The 24,425-nt window shown below is 34.4% G+C and overlaps 1 protein-coding gene across 12 annotated transcripts in view; it reads left to right on the plus strand.

The window, feature by feature from the left end:
• The window catches only part of YAP1 (Yes1 associated transcriptional regulator), a 117,401-nt gene that overhangs the window by 48,229 nt on the left and 44,747 nt on the right, over window positions 1-24,425 (plus strand). For all 12 annotated transcript variants that reach the window (XM_079101979.1, XM_079101968.1, XM_079101970.1 and 9 more), the window contains exon 3: window positions 2,452-2,567. In XM_079101979.1, the coding sequence (XP_078958105.1) occupies window positions 2,452-2,567 (116 nt within the window). The remainder of the gene's footprint in view (window positions 1-2,451; window positions 2,568-24,425) is intronic.

Here is a 24,425-nt window from a genome sequence, read left to right on the forward strand (position 1 = left end):
TTGTATCTTTCACACTGTATAATTTGGTCTTTCATATTGGAAGACTTAGAAAATGTAGAAACCCCCCAAAAGACAAATTCTGAAAATAAATCATTCAAACAATGACTTTGCATGATCCTACTAGTTAATTAAGTCTATAGTATATAGAAATATTTAAAGAGTTTATTATCCTCCTGTGAGATGTAAGTTCCATGAAACTCAAACCTGGACCTTCAACACACAGGCATTCTGGATCTTAGGAAAAGTCACAATACTCTAATTGCCATCAAATTGGTGGGGAAACCATTGAATGCCACCTGAAATCTTACCTCCCCACGACTACAGTTCAACAGTAAGGATGATGATGTGCCATTGTTTCATGAGTGTCTCAGAAGAATTGGGGGGGGGGGTTAAAAATAAGCAAGGGGGCCTGTGGGTGTAGCTCAGTGGTAGGGTTTAACTAGCATCCACAAGACCCTAGATTTAATCCCAATCTCTGCGGGGAAAATGTTCCTACAGTTTGTTAAGTGATGTGTCTAGAGGCAGTTGGCTCACATGGAAATTGAAAGGCAGGGGGAACATACCACTGAACTTGATGAAAACTTGGTCTTTGAGAATAAGGTGTTTAGATAACAAAACTTGAACAAAGTATTGCCTGTATTGTCTAGTCCTGAACAAAATCTAGTGCTGCTGCTACAAAGCAGATACAGCCACTGAAAAAAAGAGATGCTGGGAGGAGAAATTGCATACTTCATAAATAAATATTTTTTCTTGACATTTATAGTTCTGTAATAGCCTTAAAGTGACAGGTACTATTGTCATTCCTGAGTATATAAATCCTTCCTAATTCATCCCTTTTCTGCTTGCCGAGTAGCTGAAAGAACTCTTCTTCAACTCTAAGACCTATTCTGAGTCTATGATCCTTTCTTACTATGCTAAGGATAAAATAATGCTATTAATGAGATAGAATTCTAGTTCCATCCCCAGATAGTTAATGATAGTGTAATTTCTTGAGGATTTCCTTGGTTATTTTATCATGGGATGACTCAGAAAGTGAAAACTTAGATTTAAAATTTTAATATCTTAGAAAACGACCTCATTTCTTTCTCCCATTTAAAAAATGAGTTCATGATGATTTCATAATAGAAAACCCTAGCAAAACAGAGTTCTATTTTATTGCTTAATTTTATTTATTACTTGATTTTTATTTATATTTGCTGTGCCACAGGTTGTGAGCAGGACTCACACATGCTAGGCAAGCCCTCTACAGCTGACCTACATCTCCAGCACAGTAGAATTGTAATATGATTTTACCATTTGGAAATAAACACTGATAAAACATTTTAATGTTGGTTTTTGTCATATACTTTAACTGCACACAGGTACTCTTTTTTTCTTTGTTGTTTGTTTCTTTTCCATACGTGTGTATTCTGTGTATTCTCTTTAACAATTAACTTTATGCTGTACATACTATTATATAACCTACTTTTAAAAAACAGTTGTTTTTCATGTTAAATATTCCAGAATATTAATAGCTGCATAGTCCATCATATGTAAACATATTTATTTAACTGATCCCCTATCATTGGAAATTTACTGGCCTTCAAATTTTTGCTGTTGAAAATGATTCTAAAGAGAACCTTATGTACAAATCTTTGAGTACTTTTCTGACTATTATTTGGAATTAATTTTGAGGTAGCTTCATTTGTATAATATTTGTAGTTTTTGTTTCACTGAAACAATGAATCTTTGCTGGAAAAAGAAAACTATTTATTCAAAGTCCATATACCAGACACTCTGCTAAATGCCTTGTAGTTTATGTTTCAGAGTCTTTAGCTGTTTTAATCCCTAATTTTATGGGGATACATATATTTTACAGTAAGTTCTCAATATGGAGGAAATGTTTAGCAAGTAACAAATTTTATATAGGGGTATGTTGTTACTCAAATCACAGGAGAAAATGGAAACTTGTAGATGAAGTTTTAAATTGTTTTGGCACTGGAATATTTATTATAATTAGACTTTCAGAGTTTTGTTTTTATTTTTTGTTTTATTTTTAAAAAGGTATTTTAGACCTAAAAATGATATATGACGATCTTAGCTTTAGGAGAAAAGAGTGGGTGAGTTTCTTGTGATCTTGAGTTTCTTTTAGTCATATGATTACTGTTTAGATGCTTAATTTACAAACTGCATTTTAATCTTTTAAGTTAGAAGTGAGAAATAATTGTCTACTAAACAAAGGATTATTTTTCTTCACTTAAAATTCCAGACATAACTTTTTCAAATCTTGGACTTAAAAAAATCTAAAAGGCCAATGTTGAATGATTTAAGGATGAAGAAACATTGCAGAGGAAGGGTGGGAGCAGTGAAATAATTGATTGTTAGTCCTCATATCTGCTGTTTTGATAGGGGATTTGTTGTTTTTAGGGCATTGTATTTGTTAATCTAATGCAGTGGTTTGTTTTGTCTCAGTCACATTGATCAGACTACAACATGGCAAGACCCCAGGAAGGCCATGCTGTCTCAGATGAATGTTTCAGCCCCCACCAGTCCACCAGTGCAGCAGAATTTGATGAACACACCCTCAGGTGAGAGAGACACTGTAATTAGAGAACAAAGAATAATGCTTACACATTGGTAAAATTTGCTCTCAAAAATAGTCATTATTCTTTTAAGGAAACTGGAGCATGATGATGATCTTAATTTCTATCCAATTGCATTTAGAGACATTTTATTTCAAAATAACACATGTCGTATGATGGCTTTGTTTAGTCATTAATCCATATGGTTCTCAAGTATCTCAGATTTCTAATTTTGTTAATCATGACATGCTTGTGTTATATTCTGCTGCTAAGATTGGATATCTGAGGTCTTAACAAGCTATGGGTGTTCTTTCTTTTTTCTTTTTTTTTTTTTTTTTTGAAAAGAAGGAAAAGAACACAATTTTTTAAAAGAGTTTAACAACTTTTTTTTTTTAAAGAGGGAAAAGAGCACACGATTTTTTTTTAAAGAGGGAAAAGAACACAAAAAATGCATTGCAGGCCTAACTCATGGGATTATTAGACTCCAGGCTGTGGTGTTCTTAACCTACCTTTTAACAGGTATTTATTCCATTCTGAAAATACCTAGAAGGAAGTAAATTATGAACCCCAAAGAATCTTTCTTACTCTAGGACTGTCTTGTGTTGTTGAATACATCTCTACCTTTGTCACAAAAGATAAACCTAAGAAAAACTCAGGTTGAATTATTTGGTAATATACTTGAGTCTGTGGTTTGTTTTCTCATTTATGTAATAGGGAATAATAATCTTACAATAGAGAAGAAGATATTAAAGGGAATTATGTAAAATAATGTAAAATAAAAAAAAAGTTTTTATTATACTTCTGTAGGTACCAAGAATATAGGTACCACTAAGTATAGAATAGGTACTAAGTAGAAGTTAATTTCTTTACCTTCCCCAGTCACTTAGTTACTGTCCAGCCTCTTTTTACTTGTTAGGTAGGTCCAAGGCGATAGCTAGCTCATTATGCACTTCTGTACATAATAGGGAAAAGTGCTTCTTCCTCTGGCCTGGATTTCTGATTACTCTTCTTTCCCCCACACTTAATCCTCGTGTTGGGTGCCTGATTCAGGGCAGAGGTAGCAATAACCAGTGGTTAAGTTGGCTTCCTCCATGACAGCCTATCCATTTTTTCTGTCCAAAAAACTGACTATAATACTACTAATAATACTGCACTGTGGGAGAGTGGTCCTATTGATTTCTGGGAAAGGTTCCTTGAGTAGGAGTGCTCATAGATCTTGAAATGACTTTTTGCCCCTGAATGTGATGCCAGTGTGTAGGAATGTTTCAGCTGTTCCATGACTCTGCTTTGTTTGGGTTGATTAAAAACTTGAATTCTGAAAGTTAAGAGATAAAAATGAACAAGGCAAAATTTACAATTAAGTTCTTCTTGTCATAAATTTATTCTTAATGAAAAATTGATTCCTTGTCTTCAGTTACTATACTATGAATATATTTATTTACTCTCAGAATCAATGTTTTATGTATCATTTAATTTTCAATCCTAAAAATTTTAAAGGCAAAATTATGCATGTTTTTACTAATATTTTTACTTTGTAATTTTTTTTAATTACCAAATTTTCACATAGAAGTTGTAACATTTGTCATGTATTTATGATTCCAAAAGTTGATTCACATTAATTCCCTTAAAAGTATACCATCTAGGGGCTGGGGTTGTAGCTCAGTGGTAGAGTGCTTGCCTAGCACATGTGAGGCTCTGGGTTTGAGCCTCAGCACCACATAAAAATAAATAAAACAAAGGTATTGAGGGTTGGGAGGGAGGCAAGAATGGAGGAAGGATAGATTGTGTAGAAGAAAAAGAGGGGTGGGAGGGGTGAGGGGAAGGAAAAATAACAGAACGAGACAAACATCATTTCCCTATGTACATGTATGATTACACAAATGGTACGATTCTACTTCATGTACAACCAGAGAAACAAGTTGTACCCCCATTTGTTTACAATGAATCAAAATAAATTATTTTAAAAAATTTAAAAAAGGTATTGTATCCATCTCCAACTAAAAAATAGTTTTAAAAAGTATACCATCTAAAGTATGCTGAGGAAATTAGTAAAAGACAAAGCATTTTGTGTCTTAATTGAGTTGTGATTTTTTTTTTTTTTTAGAACATTGAATTATTTTCCTGTTACATTTTCTGATGTAATAGTCTAAGAAAATGGGAGAATTTAGGTTCAAAGTTATGTTTAAAATCAAAGGTATGTGGGTTTTAAAATTGTGGAGATTTTATTTTAACTCTTGTTTTTAAAATGTTTTTGTATTCTTCATATAAATTAATAGACATCCTTACTAAGAACTATATTTAATGAGGAGACTACTTTGCTGGAAATAGTTTCACAGAAGTGGTGAGAAATATAACTGTGGAGGGTTAGAAATGAGAGGAAGAAAGTATGAAGGAGAGGGTTGTGGATAGAGTTGGGAAGAAGAATTGAAATGAAAATGAGGCCACCTTCACAGAGACTTAAGCATATTTAAATAAATGGTGGTAGAGGTATTTATGAATGGTAACGATAGTAACAATTTCTGTTTCTATGCCATACATTCTGCAAAAGTCACATCGCACTATCTCATATACTCCTCCTAAGGGCCATTTATTAGGTGTTGTTATCACTCACTCAGAAAACTTGAGGCTAGGCGCATACCTGTAATCCCAGTAACTTGGGAGGCTGAGGCAGGAGGATTGTAAATTCAAGACCAGGCCCTAAACAACTTGGTGAGACCCTCTTTCATAAAAACTAAAAAGGGCTGGGATTATGGCTTAGTGGTACCTGGTTCAATCCTGGTCTAACAAATAAAAAAGAAAAAAATAACCTTGAGTAGTTTTCCCCATATCACACAACTTTTAAGTAACAGAAGCCAGATTCAGATTTTGGTAATGGACTTCCCGATCCATGCTCCTTATCTCTGTATCTGAACCATGGATAGGCTAAGTGACAGTAAACGCTTCAGAGAAAGCAGAGGGGGATAGGACCTCATACAGTACACTAGAGGCACTGTTTAAAAATACTGGTGGGTGTACTGGGGAACCACTTCTCCAGAAGGTAGGTGATATGGGCATGATGTTTCCTTAAGGAGGCTGTTTCTAATAAAAATACACTGTCCTTTAAAAAGGAAACACTTGTGGTCATTGCCTTTAATGGAGATGGCCAGACAGTACAATGAGTTGGGAAAGGAAGAGACTATAATTAACATGATATGTATCTAACCTTAATAAAAGCTTTAAAAAAATTCTAAAAAGGTAAAGGAGTCACCAAAAGTTTCATAATAAAAATGAGGTGTTACATTGGATATACAATCATCCCTTGTTGTCCCTGAGTGATGGGTCCCAAGACCCCTCCCACCCTGTGGATATCAAAATCTACAGATGTTCAAGTTTATAAAATGATGCAGTATTTGCATGTAACCGAGGCACATCACCTCCTGTATACTTTAAATCATAACTAGATTACTTACACCTAATACAATGTAAATAGTTGCTAAACTATTGGTTATGAAGTATGACAAGGAAAAATGTCTATACATGTTTAGTACAAATGCAGTTTTTTTCCCTCAAAAAATTTCCATCCATGGCTGAATCCATAGATGCAGAATTCATGGATAAAGGGGGTTGACCATATATGAAAATTTCCAGAATCAGACAAATTTAAGTCAGGATTATTTTGAATTTTGTTAAAAAAATACAATGGAGTCATAGTTATGAAATTAAGTGCTGAAGCTATTGATATATCTGTATAGTATGGGCTTCCTCTGAATCATAAGAACTTCTTTGTTGTCATTCTTCCATTTCAGTGGATTTTTAAGAATAATGAGGACTTCTACATGGTGTTGATAGTCTTTGGAATGAGTGTAACATAAACTATAATTTTTTTAGTGCCAGGTATTGAACCCAGAGCCTTGTACATGATAAGCGTGTGCTCTACCACTGAGCTATACCCCTCCCAGCCTCATGGTAGCTGTAATTTTGATATATGTCAAGTTACATAAAATTATAGCAGCATTTTAATAAATTTCAATGTAGGGACTTCTGTTTCTCTATTTAGAAAGCAGCCCTGAGATGTGGTGGCTATGTCCTCTCTAGTGAGGTATACAACAGTTTCCTAAACAGCTTTAAAAAAAAAAAATGATTTTACTCTTGTTCAAAGATTATATGGAATTTGGATGGAACTTTATCTCCTTTTGAAAAGCAGCAACAGTGATACTCCTCTGTGCTTAAAAAAATTACCTTTTAAGGAAGTTCTGAAGCCTGGAGATAGTGAACAAGAATTGTGAAGGCATTTAAATAAATGCCTATAACAAAACAGCACATGACTTCCAGTTAAATAGGTTATCTGCAGAAAGTCTTCACCCTGAAGGAAATGCCTTCTGAATCTGCTTATCTGAAGTCTTCAGTGCTCTACAGCTCTTTTGAAGCACCTTTTGAAATAGGGTCTAACTAAGTTGCTGAAGCCAACTTTGAACTTGGAATCCTCCTACCTCTCAATTTACATTTTTATGACTAAATAATGTAACAAAAACTGCCTAGTTTCACCCTTTTTAAAAAAATTTCTCTTCATTAAAAAAAAAAAAAAAAAAAAACTTTTTGGGGGTGGGGGTGTGTGATGTAATGGGGATTGAAGTCAGAGGCACTTTACCACTGAGCTACTTCCCTAGTCCTTTTTAGACATTTTTATCCTTTATTTTGAGCCAGGGTCTCACTAAGTTGCTGAGGGTCTGGTTAACTTCCTCATGCTGACCTCAAACTTTTGTTCCTCCTGTCTCAGCCTCCCTAGTTGCTGGGATTATACTGTGCTCAAATTCTTCATTGAAAATTTGAGTCCACCTTTATGGTCTGGTCTGACTGCTTGTTCCTGATCAGACTGTTTTCCTTATACTGCTATTTGCTCTCAACTCCCAAACCTGTATTCAATATAATTTTTAATGGTTGACTTGTCTAAATAAGCTTCTCCAAGTTTCTTCAGGTCTAAGATTTTATGAAATCCCATTAGATCTACTTTGGTTTAACCAAAATGATCAGAAATTAATTTTGTTTTTATAAGTCTTTATTCAAAATAATGAGCTTAAAATGTTGGCAACCTGTAGTTTGTGTTTGGGCAAATTTCTAAATACATATAATTGAGAAATCATTCAAAAAGAAGATGTACCTGGTTAGGTTCTAGAAGCAAAAGCACATTACCTCCTTTGAAGAAGTAGTGGGGATTGAATCCAGGGTCCTGCACATGCTAACTAAACAAGTGTTCTACCCACTGACCTATCCCTACAGCCCTGTAAAAGGAATTTTGAAAGATGAGGTAAAGAAAATTTAAAAGGGAATTTGAATAATTCAGTAAGATAATGATTCTCCTTTACTTTATTCTAGTAAAATATATTTGTAGAGCCATGTCTATTCAATTTCTTCAGGTGATTACTGTTTAAAAGTTACAAATAAGTAGTAATATGCTTATAGTACCTTAAATTAATAACATTTTGATGCATGCTTTGGATCTGTATAAAATAGTTTTCTGAGATTTAAATAAACATGAAGTGATATTTGTGTTTCACATTAGAAAATAAGGACTTAGGGAGAGCAAAGTGATACTTTTTTAACTATCTCTTTTTTAACAGAAATTTTATTTGATATTTATTAAACTTAGTTTCTCCAGTAACTATCTCTATTCGTATGATATATACTAATTTTTTAAATAGTTGCTTGTTAATACAATCTGCAAGATTGCTGAATCTGAAAGACACTGGGTTTGATCCTCAGCACCACATTTAAAAAAACAAAGGTATTGTGTCCATCTACAGTTAAAAAAAAAAAAAAACAAAAACTTTTTTTAGTTGTTGATGAACCTTTATTTATTTTTATGTGGTGCTGAGGATTGAAGCCAGCCCCTCACACATGCCAGGCAAGTGCTCTACCACTGAGCTACAGCCCCAGCCCCTTCCAACCCTTTTTATTTTTAATTTTGAGAAAGGATCTTCCTAAGTTGCTGAGAATGGCTTCATACCCAAGATCCTCCTGCCTCAGCCTCCCAAGTTGCTAAGATTGCAGGCATGCACCACTATGCTCAGTGTAATTTGTCTGCTTTTGAAAAATGTACGTTAGATAACAGTCCAAAGCCAAAATATATTATTTCAGGTATATTTTAAAGGATTCATTATTTTTTAGCTTTAAAAAGTTAAAAATTTTTGGTATTTATTTGACTAATTTCCAGATCTACCATTGTAACAATTTCAGATTTCCCTGTTATGAATAACTGCATGGAATTCCTAGAAAATACCTCATGATAGGTGTGAAAAAATTCCCTCTTGATCATCAGAGATGATGCATGTTAGAGGAATGTGCTAATAATATGCACCTTCATTGCATTTGGGAAAATGTTCAGAAGCAAGCAAAGTGAGTAGTATAGAGCTGCCCTGTGTTTACCTGTTACATTGCTCCTGCTTTGTGTAATCTCTCAAAACACAAAAGACCGAATGGGAGAGACTGTTACCAAGAAAAACAAGAGAGGTAATAGATTTGAAATGTAGAAATAAAAAAACAAAACATTGATAGGTTTTTAACTTTTAAAAGCACAGAGGGCAAAGGGGTGTGGGCAGTTACAAAGTTGACAAGTTTTAGGAGTTGGCAATCTTTATTTTAGTGATGCAGTTCATAAACAGAAGTTTCACCTTTGAACAGTTCAGAATAAGGATTAAGAGCAAGGGCTCCTGGAGCGGGTAGACTTGGGTTTGAATTCTAACTCTCACTTATTGCCTTTAATATTTTGCACAAGTTATTATATCTGCCTGTCCCTCAGATTCATCATTTGGAAAATGGGATAGCAATAGTAGCATCACTAAACTCTTAAATCTGTTATGAAAATCAAATGACAACCCATATTCCACAATTGAAACATAGAAATTATTAGTAATAATATGCAGTGTTTGGTGTGGTGTCTTGCATACATAGTATGTAAGTAAATGTGATATGATATTTTATAATTTAGACAGTTTATTATAATAACTAGTAACCACTGTCCCTTTATTTAAAATAATTTTAGTTGGACATAGTAGTGCTTGCCTATAATCCCAGCAACCTAGTACCTGGCCAGCCTCGGCAACTCAGTAAGACCCTGTCTCAAAGTAAATAGCAAAAAAAAAAAAGGAACTGGCAGTATAGATTAGAGATAAAGCATCCTTGGGTTCACTCTTCAGTTTCCTCTCTCTCCCATCATTAAAAAACCAGCCACCACACTGGCTTTTTATCTTTACGGGCTTTTGGTTATCAATTGACTCTATTTTTTTAATCTTTTAATTCTTTATATATATATATTATATATATATATATATAACAGTAGAGTGTATTTTGACTTATACATACAATGGAATACAACTTATTCTAATTAGGATCCCATTCTTGTGGTTGAACATGATGTGGAGTTGCACTGGTTATGTATTTAGTGCATTTATATATGAACATAGGAAAGTTAGCTCTGATTCACAGTTACCTTTCCAATTTCCATCCCTGCCCTTCCCTTCATTCTCCTTTGTCTAATCCACAGTACTTACATTTTTCCGGACAACCCTCTAACCCACCCTCCCTTATTGTGCATTAGCATCCGCATATCAGAGAGAACATTTGGCCTTTGGTTTTGGGGGGTTGACTTATTTCACTTAGCATGATATTCTTCAGCTCCATCCATTTACCTGCAAATGCCATAATTTCATTCTTCTCTATGGTTGAGTAATATTCCATTGTGTATGTATACTACATTTTCTTTATCCATTCATCTGTTGAAGGACACCTCGGTTGGTCCTGTAGTTCGGCTGTTGTGAATTGAGCTGCTGTAAACATTGATGTGGGCAATTGACTCTTATCAAAGTAGTTGGTTTCTCTTCTGGCTTTCATATTCATTTATACTCTTTTTGGTATAGGCAGTGTAGTATTAAATAATATAACTATATAGTTATATTTTGTATAGTCAAAAACTTCCTGATTCTTCTGAAAATTCTTGGTTATTATAAGATGAAAAGTCTGATGTTATAATAATATATGAAACAAGACTATACTAAAGTGAAATCAAACAGACATGAATCAGTAACAGAGCCCAAAGTCAGTAAAGAAACTGAGATTGTATCCTATTACTCTTCAACTCCTATCTCAAATAACTTTTAAAACTTACTGAACAAAATTGCCACTCCCCCACCCCCCATTCTGGAAATTCAGATAAAATAAGAAAAGATGGTGGGTGGGTAGCTCATTGGTAGTGTGAGGTGCCTTGGGTTCAATCTCAGCACTGAGAGAAAAGAAAAGAGGGAGTGGGGAAGTGGGGGAAGGAAAATAATAAAAACAAAAGCATAATAATCAAGAATCAGTATAACCAGTCCTATTTTTATTTATGGTTTATTTGCATTTGATTTATTTGATGATTGAGTTCCTGGAAAATGGTTAGTAATAGAGGAACAACCATCATTTCCCTATTTAAAATGTATATCAGTCCATTTCATTTTACTGAATCGGTATAAATCAGTAATATAAAGGGAAACAAAGATTTTTAAAAAACTTTTTGTAAAACAGAAAAAGTAATACAGTGATAATGCCCAATCAAGTTACAGACAGCATTAGATTTTTGGTACTATAGGAGTTCTTCTGAAGTTTTTGTTAAACCCAGTGAGGGCCAGCTGATAACACTTTTAAGTCATGGGTCTTGATTTGGTACCTAATGAAGCATGCCACTTAGGTCAGAGCAGCTGGTGTCTTCTGTTTTATTCTGATGGCAGGAGCCTTTACTGTCTGTCCTAAGGATCACTCTTCATGTTACCTGATTCCAGGCATTTTTAGAGTATTACTTTTATTCCTTCTTTAAAAAAACCCAAATTAGTTAGGTTGAGAGAGGTGGGCATATATAGAGTTATCAGTAATTTTTACAGTGTTGCATTTTTTTAAAAGATCACTTTAATTTGAGTATCATGATATCCAAAATAACTGTCTAACACTCAAGTGTTTTAGGGAGTACAATGTTTGTATACTGTTAGGTACTTGAATATTTCAGGTACAGTAATTCTTTCCTCTCTGTGTTCTTTTAGAAATTAGCTTCTAAAGCAAGGGAAATAAATAGAAGCTTAATATTATTTGTCTCTTGACCTGATCTTAGAGCACATATCACGAGTATTTTTTTTTTAATGTAGTAGAAGTCTTTGAAAGTAAAGTTCATTTGAATTCTAAAACTTTTAAGGTTTTTAGTATAAACATTGAGGCTAATAAAGAAGAAAAGTATATAAATGTCTGCTTTTTTTTTTTACCATGAAAACTAATTTAGAAGAATAAGAGGATGTGCTGTTAGACTGTAACGAAAAAAATTTAGATGCATAAATGTCACTGCTACTAGATAATTCTCTTGGTAAAATGAGTTAATAGAACTTAAAAATAGAAAAGTCTGTGTTCAACATTTCTTTAGTAATTATTTGTAGCAATTTTGAACCTTTGCTCAGCTTTACAGTGAGTGAAAAAGATTATTTACATTTAAGAACAAGATCAAATTCGTTTTATTTCTTCTCTTGATAAGTGTTAGACTATTATTTTTGTCTTTCCCACTGATTTCTAAATCCTGCTAACTTGATTACTGCAATAATTTTGTGACTCATAGGAAGAAAATTTGTGTGAAAGATTGAGATGCTAATTCTTTTAAAATGATGTCCATATACTACCATATATAGGCAGCATAAATGAAATGGAATAAATCCTGCAACAATAGAGTGTTATAAAATAATGTTTTCTTTTGGTATAAATGAGACTGAGAAGTTAGTAAAACTTGCTTTTTAAGTTAAAATTTTAATGAAACATGATTGTTGTATTTGAGCAATCTAAAGTCTACATGAGCTATTTGGTTTTGCTTCAGTAAAACTTTAGAGAAACTAATCTTACTAAATAAGCTTACTAAAACTCTAAGCTATTTCTTTTTTTTATTGTAAACAAATGGGATACATGTTTCTCTGTTTGTACATGGCATAAAGTCATACCATTTGTGTAATCATACATTTACATAAGGTAATGTTGTTTGATTCATTCTGTTATTTTTTCCCTTCCCCCTACCCCTCCAACCCCTCTTTTCCCTCTATACAGTCCTTCCTTCCTCCATTCTTGCCCCCCTCCCTAATCCTAACTCTAACCCTAACACTAACCCCACCCACCCCCCATTATGTGTCATCATCCACTTATTAGTGATATCATTCGTCCTTTGGTTTTTTGAGATTGGCTTATCTCACTTAGCATGATATTCTCCAATTTCATCCATTTGCCTGCAAATGCCATGCTTTTAACATTCTTCATGGCTGAGTAATATTCCATTGTATATATATATATATATATATATATATATATATATATATATATATATATACACACACACACCACAGTTTCTTTATCCATTCATCAATTGAAGGGCATCTAGGTTGGTTCCACAATCTGGCTATTGTGAATTGAGCAGCTATGAACATTGATGTGGCTGTATCTCTGTAGTATGCTGATTTTAATCTAAGCTATTTCTTTAAGTTAAAATCTAAGAGACTTGAGTTGCCTGATTTTCTGAGCTTATATTTGATCTCTTAGGAAGTTCATCCAACTATAATATTCAGTTAGTTTTACCTTGAGACCTTGTATTTTTTCTTTCCTAAAAGATTCATTTAACAAATATCAAATGCTCTACTTTCTAATACGCACTGTGTTGGCCACTGAGATTGTATGGTAACAATAGACTTTTTATGTATGACAGTGAATGTCATGGCAGATGTATGCACTGAGTAGTGCTAAGAAAGTATGAGAAACAAATGAATCAGTAGTGGGATAGGAACATATAGAGAAATTCTTTAAGAAAGCATAGGTACATTCATCCCCTTAGCCAACATTGAATATTTGGTGCATGCTAGGCACAATTCTAAATCATGAGAATGCAGATTATAAACAAATACATAATGTTTCAGATGGTTAAACATGGAAAGAAGAAAAACTGTTACAAGCTAGAGTGACTGGCTGATGGTTAAGGGACATGGTATTTTAGATAGTGTCTCTGTTGTAGGCCCTTGTAACTGATGACTTGGAGCACCTGAAGGGACTGAGGGGAAAGCCTTGCCCATATCTTGGGAAAAGGAACAGAATGTCTCGTTATAGTACAACAGGCCTACCCGTTGGTCCTGTGGAAGAGTTAGTGAAAGGTAACAAGGAATCCATATTATTACATAGGTTCATGTAGGTTTTGAACAGGGGTAACTGGATCTAAGTAAATTTTTTAAAAGAAGGGAAATAGGGGCATTTGTAGTATCTTGGGGAGAGGATGACTAGGGCAGTAGTGTTAAGAACTGGTTAAATGGTAAGAAATGGTTTGGTTCAGAAGCTGATGAGTGGGAGTTGAGTGTGATGAAGAAAAGGAAGGGTGAAAGTAGCAGTATATGGGCATTTATTAAAGCCTAGACCTTAGTGTCATATGACTTAACAGTAGAATGTTAGGGAGACACCAAAGACATCCTCAGAATGCTTTCGTGTGGTAAGCAAAGAATTGTGAGCCTTATTCTGAAAAATTCAGGACATCATTAAAAACATGGCTCTTGGGCTGGACTTGTAGCTCAGTGGTAGAGTGCTTGGTAGTATGTGTGGGGCACTGGGTTCAGTTCTCAGCACTGCATGTAATAAAATCTAAAGGTCCATTTACAACCAAAAAAAAATTTTTTTTTTTTTTTTTAAACATGGCTCTTCTCTAGGGGTCTTTTCCTATGGTTTTTCTGTTTTTGTTATCTGATCATTTGACCTGTGAAAACCAAATACCTCACTCATACTTAAACCTGCCTTTTTTTTTTTTAACCTGCCTTTTAATGAATATTATATGTGCGTTTTAAGAAGCTGAATATATTATTAGAACATATTGAAGGAAAGAGAGAACTGAGGATCATTAACATGTTTTTAGTAGTTTAGCAGAATCATTATCTAGATAGCTACTTAAGACCTATCTTAAGGTGGACACCAGGGAGCTGTTGGGAGTCTGGCTACCATACCATTCTTGTATGTTTGTTTGCCTAAAGCAGGTTTTCATCAGTGTATTTTATAGTATTTTTAGTTCTTAGCTTTTAGGCCTGAACCCAAAAATGATACTGCTCAGGAGACAGAAGCCACTGTATCCCTCGAGGCCAGGATAGGGAACACAGGTAGACACCCCAAACTCCATCTAAACAAAAAGAAGATAGTCTCTGGGTTTATGACTTAAAGTTGCATGCTTCTGGTCAGTTTTCACCCTGAGAAAACAAAGTTACCCTGGAACTCAAGAGAAAAATCTTCTTTGACCAAACTTGATTTATAAACTCCTTTTACTTCAATATGTGCATTTGTTATTCTATGTTTGACTTATTGAAACCACAGAAAAGTTAGTGATAATATTTAAAGTTCTTCAGATTTGTATATGACAATTTGTTCCATTGTGTCTACCTCGTAACTTTAATAGTATGGACAGAACTTTATCAGGGATTGTGTAGGACTTACATGGTGGAGCATGAATTTCAGATATTTATGTTTGTGGAAGACTTTTGTAAACAAAACCCCATCAGAATCAGGTAATTATAATTTTAGTCCCCCTTTGTTTTGAAAGTCACAAGTTTGCACATCCCCAAGTATTATAAACTACCTGGCTGTAGTTTTTTTGATAAATGTTGCCATCTTTGTCCTGAGCAACTGTGCAAAAATTTGAATACCCGTTAGGGGTGTGGTAAAAAGACAAATTCTTTTTTTGGTGGGGGTGGAGCGGGGTACAAGGTATTTAACCCAGGGACACTTAACCACTGAGCCATATCCCCAGCCCTTTTTTATATCTTGAGACAGGGTCTTGCTCATTTGCTTAAAGCCTTGCTAAGTTGCTGAAGCTGGCTTTGAACTCATGATCCTCTTGACTCAGCCTGTAGAGCCACTGGGATTTACAGGTGTGTGCCACTGCTGAAAAGACAAATTCTTCTGTATTCTAGGGCAGAGTGAGAAATTGTTCCTGTACTACTACTACATGACCTATAGTTAAACTCACTTTAGAAGAGTTAACATAAGACAATATGTCATAAGAATCCAAGAATTCAAAGCAAATGTAGTTTCACTTTACAGGTTGAGAAGAACCTCCGTATTAGGACAGAACTGAGAAAAGCTTCACAAAAGTATAGCATGAGAATAGAGTGGAATTTCAGGGGGTGAAGAACATTTGTAGGCCTGGAGGAGAAGGGTATATGAATGACTCTAGTAAGTGCTAGAAAAGACAGGAGTGAACAAGTCATGTTGCTGGGAGAATGATATGAACAGATGACGAAATAGCTAAAGTGATAGAATCACCTTACCAAAGAGAAGGTCCCTGATGCAAAAAGATAGAAAACTGTGTCCACCAGGTTAATCATGAGGAAGTAACAGTCACATTTGGAAGGGATGAGTAGGAATTAATTAAGCAAAGTTCTGCATAAGTGAAGGTCCTGGAGGGAAGAGAGGAAGAGAAATTTAGGTAACTGAAAGAAGGCTGAGTGAGGAGGGATGTAGAATGATAATGGAGGAATAGAGTCGGGGCTGTTGGATGCTTTCAGTACTAATACAGTGTTATAAAGATGATAAAAGATAAACAACTAAAGATTTGAGAATTTTTTCTTTGAAAGTTTTGAGGGACAAATGTAAATGAGTAAAACTCACTCAGAATATGGGGACATATTTTGTGAAAGTGTCAATTTCTAGTTGGTTGAAAAGGCCTAGTGTTGACCCTGTGAGAGACATTAAAGATAAGGGAATCATCTGTATAAATATGATCGAAGCCATGGGATTTTATGAAACTTTCAGGAAAAAGAGCATGTTTAAACAAAACAATTTATTTTATTTTTGGTACTGGGGGTTGAACCCAGTGGCACTTAACTACTGAACCATGTCCCCAGCCCTTCTTATTTTTTATTTTGAGATAGGCTCTTGTTAATTTGTGTAGGACCTCTAAGTTGCTGAGACTAACCTTGTTTTTGTGATCCTCCTGCCTTAACCTCCTGAGTCATTGGGATTATAGGCATGCGCTACCATGCCTGACTGAAAACAAAACTTTTGATTGCTGTTTGTCATACAGTGTTCTGGATAGCTAGATATTTAGAGTTTGAATCCCAGCTCTGCCATTTACTAACTGACGAAGTGATCTTGGGCAAGCTAATTTTTTTGCCTTAGTTTCCTCATCTGTAAGGTGGGGATAATAATTGTACCCATGTCATATGGTTGTTAAATGAGTTATTATTTGCTAACAAAGAATTTAGATAAGTGCCTTGTGTGTAGTAAATCTACTTTCTAAGAAAACTTCTACTTGATTACCCTATACTTGAAACTACTTATCAGGGTGTGTTTAGTAAACTTTCAGTGTCCTGAATGAGGACTTTATTCCTGAATTGTGGAACTGATGAGAGGGAGAGGTTGATCACCTAACTTGTGATATAGTTAATTAAGACTTTCTTGTTTGATTAGACATTACCAATTATTTTAGTTATTCATTACTAATACAAAAGAATCCTTAATCAAGAGCAGGAAGTTAATGTTGAGTCACTAGCATTAGTATGACAGTATTTTATTTGTTTTTAAAATATTGCAGGAAGTAGTATTTACTATAGTAGATCAGTTACCAATCAAGCAGTACTAGTAAATCCTACATAAAAATTTTATTTTCCCCTAGGATAAATAATTCTAATGTTAAATAATTCTAATTTTGAATTATATTTTCCTTTTCCTAATTTAGATTTCTCACCCTCTTTACATCTCATTAAAATTTTGGCCTATTTTTCTCTCCCCTTGGATTGAAGACCTATTTTTTACCTTCTTCCCTAAAAGGCTTTGGTGTGGAGATCATTCATATTAACCCAGTGTTAAAATGCTCCATCTTTTCCATGTCTAAAGACCTAGTTATAAAGTATATGCAAGTGAATTAGGATGAGAACATTGATTGCCTCTTCTGTCTTGTCTAAAAGGTGTCCATGAATTTGAGGGAATTGTTATTAACTTTTAGTAATACTGATCCTCTTTAAATATTACCCATTCAACCCATTATTGGTTCAAATGATGAAAAATTTTCTATTCTTTTTTTTTCTTCCCCCTAAATATTTTTCAAATTGTCAATGGACTTTTATTTTACTTATTTGTATATGGTGCTGAGAATTGAACCCAGGGCCTCACACATGCTAGGCAAGCACTCTACCAGTGAACTACAACCCTGGCCCTTAGTCTGTTCTTGATCATAAAAGCTAGGTGAAACACTGTCCCTCATTTGTTGTTATTTGGTCCCCTGCACAGATCATTCTGTGTTTGGATCTGCGTTACACTCAGAGTGAAGCTTATGGCCACCTACTCACCGCTGCCCATTGTGATCTGCGTTTCTAAAAGATGAGCATAGTCCCCCACCTCCGCATTTATGCTGCCCTTTTTCTTTCTCCTTTGCTGTGCTTATCATTTGTTAACGTTGTACCGTACACTGTATTGTGTGTTTTCCTGGCTAGAACAGAAAGTCGGGATATTTTGTTTATTTCTGTTATCTCCTAAGCATGGAGTAGTGCTTGATAATAGTAGGAGCTTATTGAATGAGAGAATTTGCTATATCCCTGTACCCTTGGTTTAATTGGCACCAAATAATGGAGAAATTGAAATTACAAAGAGTGAAACAGAATAGTTTGTTCCATAAGCATAAATAAAGGATTTTAACTGAATTTCATTTTGATTATGTTAATTTCACCTATCATTCCCACTCTTTCTAAGCAATACTCACTATACTGGATAAGATGGAAAAGTGCATATGTATGCTTTTGTGTTCAAGAATTTCACAGTCAGGGGGGAAAAATTCCACATATAATGAAATAATACTGTATGATAAATGCTATGACCTTGGTATAATGAAAGTGTTCCCATAACAAAAAGAAAGGGCTCTTTGCATTGAGAAAGTAGAATTCTCAATTAAAAATTATTTGAAGCTAAGTGGCCAGAAATAATTTGTGGATCATATCAGTTCTTTTTACCTATTTCTCATTTCTAGCTAGTCATTAAAAGACAAACTATGCTATACACATGTATGAATATATCCATGATGAATTCCACTTTTATGTATAACTATATTGTACCAATTGGAAAAAACAATAAATAGAAGCAAGACTATAAGCAGTGGAAAGAGATCAGGGGAGGGAAGAGGAGAGGGCAATGAGACGTACTAGGGATTGAAAAGAAGCAAATTATGTTGTGCATTTATTAGTATGTCAAAATGAACCTCATTATAATAATTATATCAATAAAAACGTTTTAAAAAGCATCCCCATCTTGGGCTTTCTCTCTCCATATAACATTCTATTTTTATATAGAAAGTTTTAAAGACATAAATAGACATAAATGACTATATGAAATATTCTTTTCTGCATACTGTGTGCATTTTCTGTGTGTGTGTTTGTTTCATGGTAGTGAGGATTGAATCCAGGACCTTGTGCGTGCTAGGCAAGTGCTCTGCCATTGAGCTGTCTCCAGCCCCCATCGTACACATTTTGATATATATTTGTGTGCTTATGAAGTTATTAGTATAATTATTCTAATATGTACATTATTTAATTATTTTAATTCAAAATATGGAGAGAAAATTGTAGTCACTACACTATTGATTTATGCTAATTGCCTCCTTTATTAATGTTCAAAATTTTTTCATTTAGATTATTTCCGATTATTTACATTATACTTTTTAATAATAGTATTCATGTAAAGTTTCCTGAATTTCACTTTTTAATTCTATCATTTTTAGTGGGATTTAAAAAAAAGTTTTTATTTTTATTTGTGTGTGTGTGTGCTGGGGATTAAACCCAGGGCTTCATACATGGTAGGCAAGCAATTTTCCACCGAGTCACATCCCCAGCCCTCATTTTTATTGAAATTAATATATAATAATTAAAATTTGGGTATAAAAGGGATGAATTCACTCTTTCAATTTTAGAATTTAATTTTAGAAGGAAACACTGGCATAAAATAAATTTTGGGTGAAATGTATTTATATCTTTAGTAAGCAGTACACTGTATAGGTTAAAAGACATTGAGACTTCCCAGGTTTAAGTCCTGACTTACAATACTTGCTGTCTGTCCTGGCAAGTTACCAATCTTTTTCAGATCTTGCTATGTTCATCTGTGTAAAGGGACAAGAACAGAATCGAGTAAATCCGTGCAATTTCTTTTACATGCTACAATTATACATTAAATAGTTAAAACCATATGCTAATGACACAAAACTAGGCAAAACAATAAAACACAATAGAAAACCCAGAAACAAGCTATAATGAGGGCAAGAATTTGGTATATAATGCAAGTGGCATTTCTTTTTCTTAAATTCTTTCCCCATAGCTTTATTGAAGTAAAATGAAAGTACAATTTGCACATATTTGAAGTATACACTTTGATCAGTTTTACATGTATGTAACTAATACAATCAATATAAAAAGCATTTCCATTTTTTTAAAAATTTGAAATCATGCAGACTATTTCCTGCATGATTTATTACATTAGGAATCAATCACCTTAAATATATATAGAACCCCACCCCCACATGTCAACTATTTCAAAATTAAATGGCACACTTATAAATATCTCAGAGGTCAAGGAAGAAAGTACAAGAAAAGTAAATAAAAAGTGCTTTGAACTAAGTGATAATAAAAGCTTAAAATGTCAGGATTTCTGGGATGAAGCAGTACTTAGATGAACATTTATAACTTAAAGTACACGTATCAGAAAGAAGTTAGAATAACAAATTATTTTCAAATTATGTAGTAAGTAAAAAATGAGTAGGAGCAGAAATATATTATGAAATAGAGAAGAAATGTAGACAAATCTGATAAAAATCAAACTAGTCTAATCAAGAGAAAAGCAAGAACACAAAAATTATTATCAAGGGAAAGAGCTATCAAAATAACCCTGCAGATGCTGAAAACTTATTAAGGTAATATTACAATTGTTTGCCAACCTATGTGATAGCTTATATAACATTCCATATTAGAGAAGGATCTTTGTGCTGCTGAGAAGAAAGTGTATTCAGTCATTGATAGATGAAATATTCTATGTATGTCTGTTAAGTCTAAATTATCAATTGTATTTTTTACTTCTGTAGCTTTATTTAGTTTTTGTTTGGAGGCATGTTAAAGTTACCCATTATTGTGTTGTGGTCTATTTGATTCTTGAAATTGAGAAGTGTTTGTTTGATGTACACAGATACTCCATTGTTTGGGGCATAAATATTTACATTTGTTATGTCTTATTGATAAATAATTTCATTAAGTAGTATGAAATGGCCTTATTTGTCCCTTCTGATTAACTTTGACTAAAAGTTCACTTTGATATGAGGATAGAAATCCTGGATTGTTTACACTATCCACATGAGTAATATTTTTTTCCCCCATCCTTTTATGTCTGTGAATGTCTTTGCCTATGAGATAAGTCTCTCCGAGACAGCATATTGTGGAGTCTTTTTTTTTAAATCCAGTCTGCCTGTCTGTGTCTTTTGATTATTGAGTTTAGGCCATTAATGTTCAGGGTTATTATTGAGATATGATTTATATTCTCAGTTATTTGGGTTTATTTCTAGTTTTTAATTTGAATTAGTTTCTCCTCTGATTATTCCTTTAGTATAGCTCTTCCCTTTGTTGGTTTTCACTTTTTTTTCTTTTTTTCATTTCATATTCATGTAGTATTTTGTTGAGAATATTCTAAAAGTGCAGGCTTTCTTTTTTTTTTTTTTTTTTTTTTTTTTTTTGGTGCTGGGGTTTGAACTCAGGAGCACTCAATCACTGAGCCACATCCCCAACCTTATTTTGTTTTATTTAGAGACAGGGTCTCACTGAGTTGCTTAGTGCCTTGCCATTGTTGAGGCTAACTTCGAACTCTCAATTCTCCTGCCTCATCCTCCCAAGCCACTGGGATTACAAGAGCTTTCTCGTTGCAAATTCTTTTAACTTTTGTTTATCATGGAAGGTTTTTATTTCATCTTGAAATTTGAACGGTAGTTTTGCTGAACATAAGATTCTTGGTTGGCAACCATTTTCCTTCAGAACTTAGTATGTTATTCCAGGACCTCCTAGCTTTGAGGGTCTGGGTTGAGAAATCAGCTGAGTTCTGAATTGGTTTCCCCTTATACATAATTTGATATTTTTCTCTTGCAGACTTTAAAATTATATCCTTATTCTGTATGTTCAGCATTTTCATTATAATGTGCCTTTCTGTGGGTCTGTTGTAATTTTGTACATTTGGGGTTCTGTAAGACTTTTTTATTTGGTTTTCCATTTCATTCTTTAGGTCTGGGAAAATTTCTGATCCTATTTCATTGAAAAAATTGTGCATTGCTTTGGTTCGTATCTCCTTGCCTTCATCTATCCTGATAAATCTTAAATTTGGTCTTTTCATGTTACACCATAGTTTTTGGAAGTTCTGTTCGTGGTTTCTGAACGTCTTTTCTCTGTGGTCAAGTCTGTTTTCAAGATTATATATTTTGTCTTCATTACCTGAGGTTCTGTCTTCCAAGTGGTCTAGTCTGTTGGTGATGCTTTCTATTGAATTTTTAATTTGGTTTATTGTTTCCTTCATTTTGAAGATTTCTGCTTGTCCCCCCCCCCCCCCCCCCCGAATCTCTGCCTCTTTTTTGAAGTAATCTTTCACTTCCTGTATTTTCTCTCTGATTTCATGTCTTATACCTACCTTTACTTTGCGGATCAGTTTAACTATGTACATTCTAAACTTCTCTGACATTTCTTCCAATGTGGTGTCAATGGATTCTGTTATTGGAGTATATTGGTTAGTTTGGGGTGATTGTTCCTGTTTTTTCATGTTTGTGTGTCTACCCATCTAACAGTGTGACTTTGAGGCAGTAGAGTTTTTGCCCTATGAACTTGTCGTGTCCCTGAAGGCTTCTAGTACCTCAGTTTTGAGGGAGGACAATAACAACAACCAATGCAAACAATATACAGCATTAAACCAAATAGTTCCTACTGTCTACAATGTTAATTATAATAAACAGAAATGATATGATCAGTTATTGCCTACAGTAAAAACAGTGAGTTTGCAAAAGGGTTTATAATTTCAGTGGACAGGGAGAAAACAGAAGTGATATAGGATGTGATGATTAAGAGGGAAAATTCATAAAAAGTTAAGGGAATAGTGAAAGAGAGAACAATAGAGATTAGCTGTTAGCAGAAGAAAAAAGAGAATCAAGGGAAACAGAAGAAATATATATAAAGTAAAGATTAAAAGAATACAAAACAGGACTAAGTTATATACTCAAACATCCTAGTTCATAAAACACTTATCCATGAAAAATAACTGGCTTCAAAAATTCTAGAAATGAGAAAAAAAAGAAATATGAATATGTATAAATATCCATGTACCATTAAGAAAGATCTTGATGAAAAGTTAAAGAATTCTTTCTGTTGGAGTTCAAAAGATTCTCAGTGGTTTTAGGTGGAGTTGTCTAGAATGTCATGCTCCACCGTCTGGATTGCTGGAGTATGAGAGGTAATCCCAGACCTCCAGGCTCTTTGCTGAATTGGTCCCCAATTGGTCTGGGAATTTTATCAGTACACCTCCAAAGCCCAGTACTTGTGCGTCCATTCTGGAAGACTACCCCAGGGATCCACTCCTTCAGGAGCATTCCAAGTTTGAGGCCAGATTCAGCAGCCTAATGAGACTCAGCACCTCAGTGAGACCCTGTCTCAAAATAAAAAGAGTCGTGGGTAAATCTGAGTGGCAAAGCACTCCTGGGTTAAATCCCCAGTACCGAAAAGAAAAAAAAGAAGATAAAATGAGTCTAGCTGAACATGGTGGCACACACCTGTAATTCCAGCTGCTAGGGGAGGCTAAAGCAGAAAATCACAAATTCAAGGCCAGCCTGGACAACTCAGTTGAGAACTTGTCTCAAAAATTAAAAAGGCTTGAAGATGTAACTCATTTGTAGAGACCTTGCCTAGTGTACATGAGGCCCTCGGTTCAGTACACAGTACTGCAAAATAGAAAAAAGAAGGCAGTTCAGCTGGTTATAGGATTTGGGTATTTTCCTTTTGATGGGTAAAGAGCAATGGAAATACTTTTAGTGAGAGAATGAGTGACATATAAAAGTTGATTAGAAAGTACTTCAAGGATGTGGCTCAGAGGTAGGGCGCTTATCTATTATTTGCCAGGCCCTTGGTTTGATCCCCAGACTTTCCCCCCCTGCCAAAAAAAAATGAAAGACATAATTTTAATAAGAAAACCCTGGTGGTTGCTTGATAGAAGGTAGTAGAGTGAAAAAGATGAGAAGTCAGTCACCAAGGAAGGAATTTCTGACAGTTAAGAAAAAGAGATGGTAAATATTGATATCTGAGCTCTTAGAGACTGACTAGGGAAGATAAATCAGATTGAAAGTGGAATGTTCAGGGTGAAATGGATTGAGCAAGTGGGAAAAGTTTGACGTGTATCTAAGATACCTCTTGTGGATCTAACCTGGACAGCTGTGGGGAAGAGTAATGCTGTTGAGAATGATATAGAATCACGCTAGCAATATAGCTTGGTAGCATGCACACGGACCTGGATTCAATCCCTAGCACTGCAGAAGATACAGAATCTGCGTAGTCAAGCTTCTAATGAAGATTTCTTGTGGTTGTTGAGACTCTCAAAGGCATCCATTGACTACTATTGGCTTGTTTATCACCATAGTTACCTGCCCAAAGCAGTTGTCTGGCTACCCTCATAAAAACAAAAAATCTTAGAATTAATTGTATTCTGTAGTCCTATCTCCCAGATGTTGTTTCTTAATTCTGTAAATGAAATGGTGTATCGTCCTTCTTTCTTTTTGAGAAATTCACTTTCCAACAGCTTTAGCATTTAACCCTGCCCCTGTTTCAA

This window comes from Sciurus vulgaris (assembly GCF_902686455.1).
Source record: "Sciurus vulgaris genome assembly, chromosome: 11".
Taxonomy (NCBI): Eukaryota; Metazoa; Chordata; class Mammalia; order Rodentia; family Sciuridae; genus Sciurus; species Sciurus vulgaris.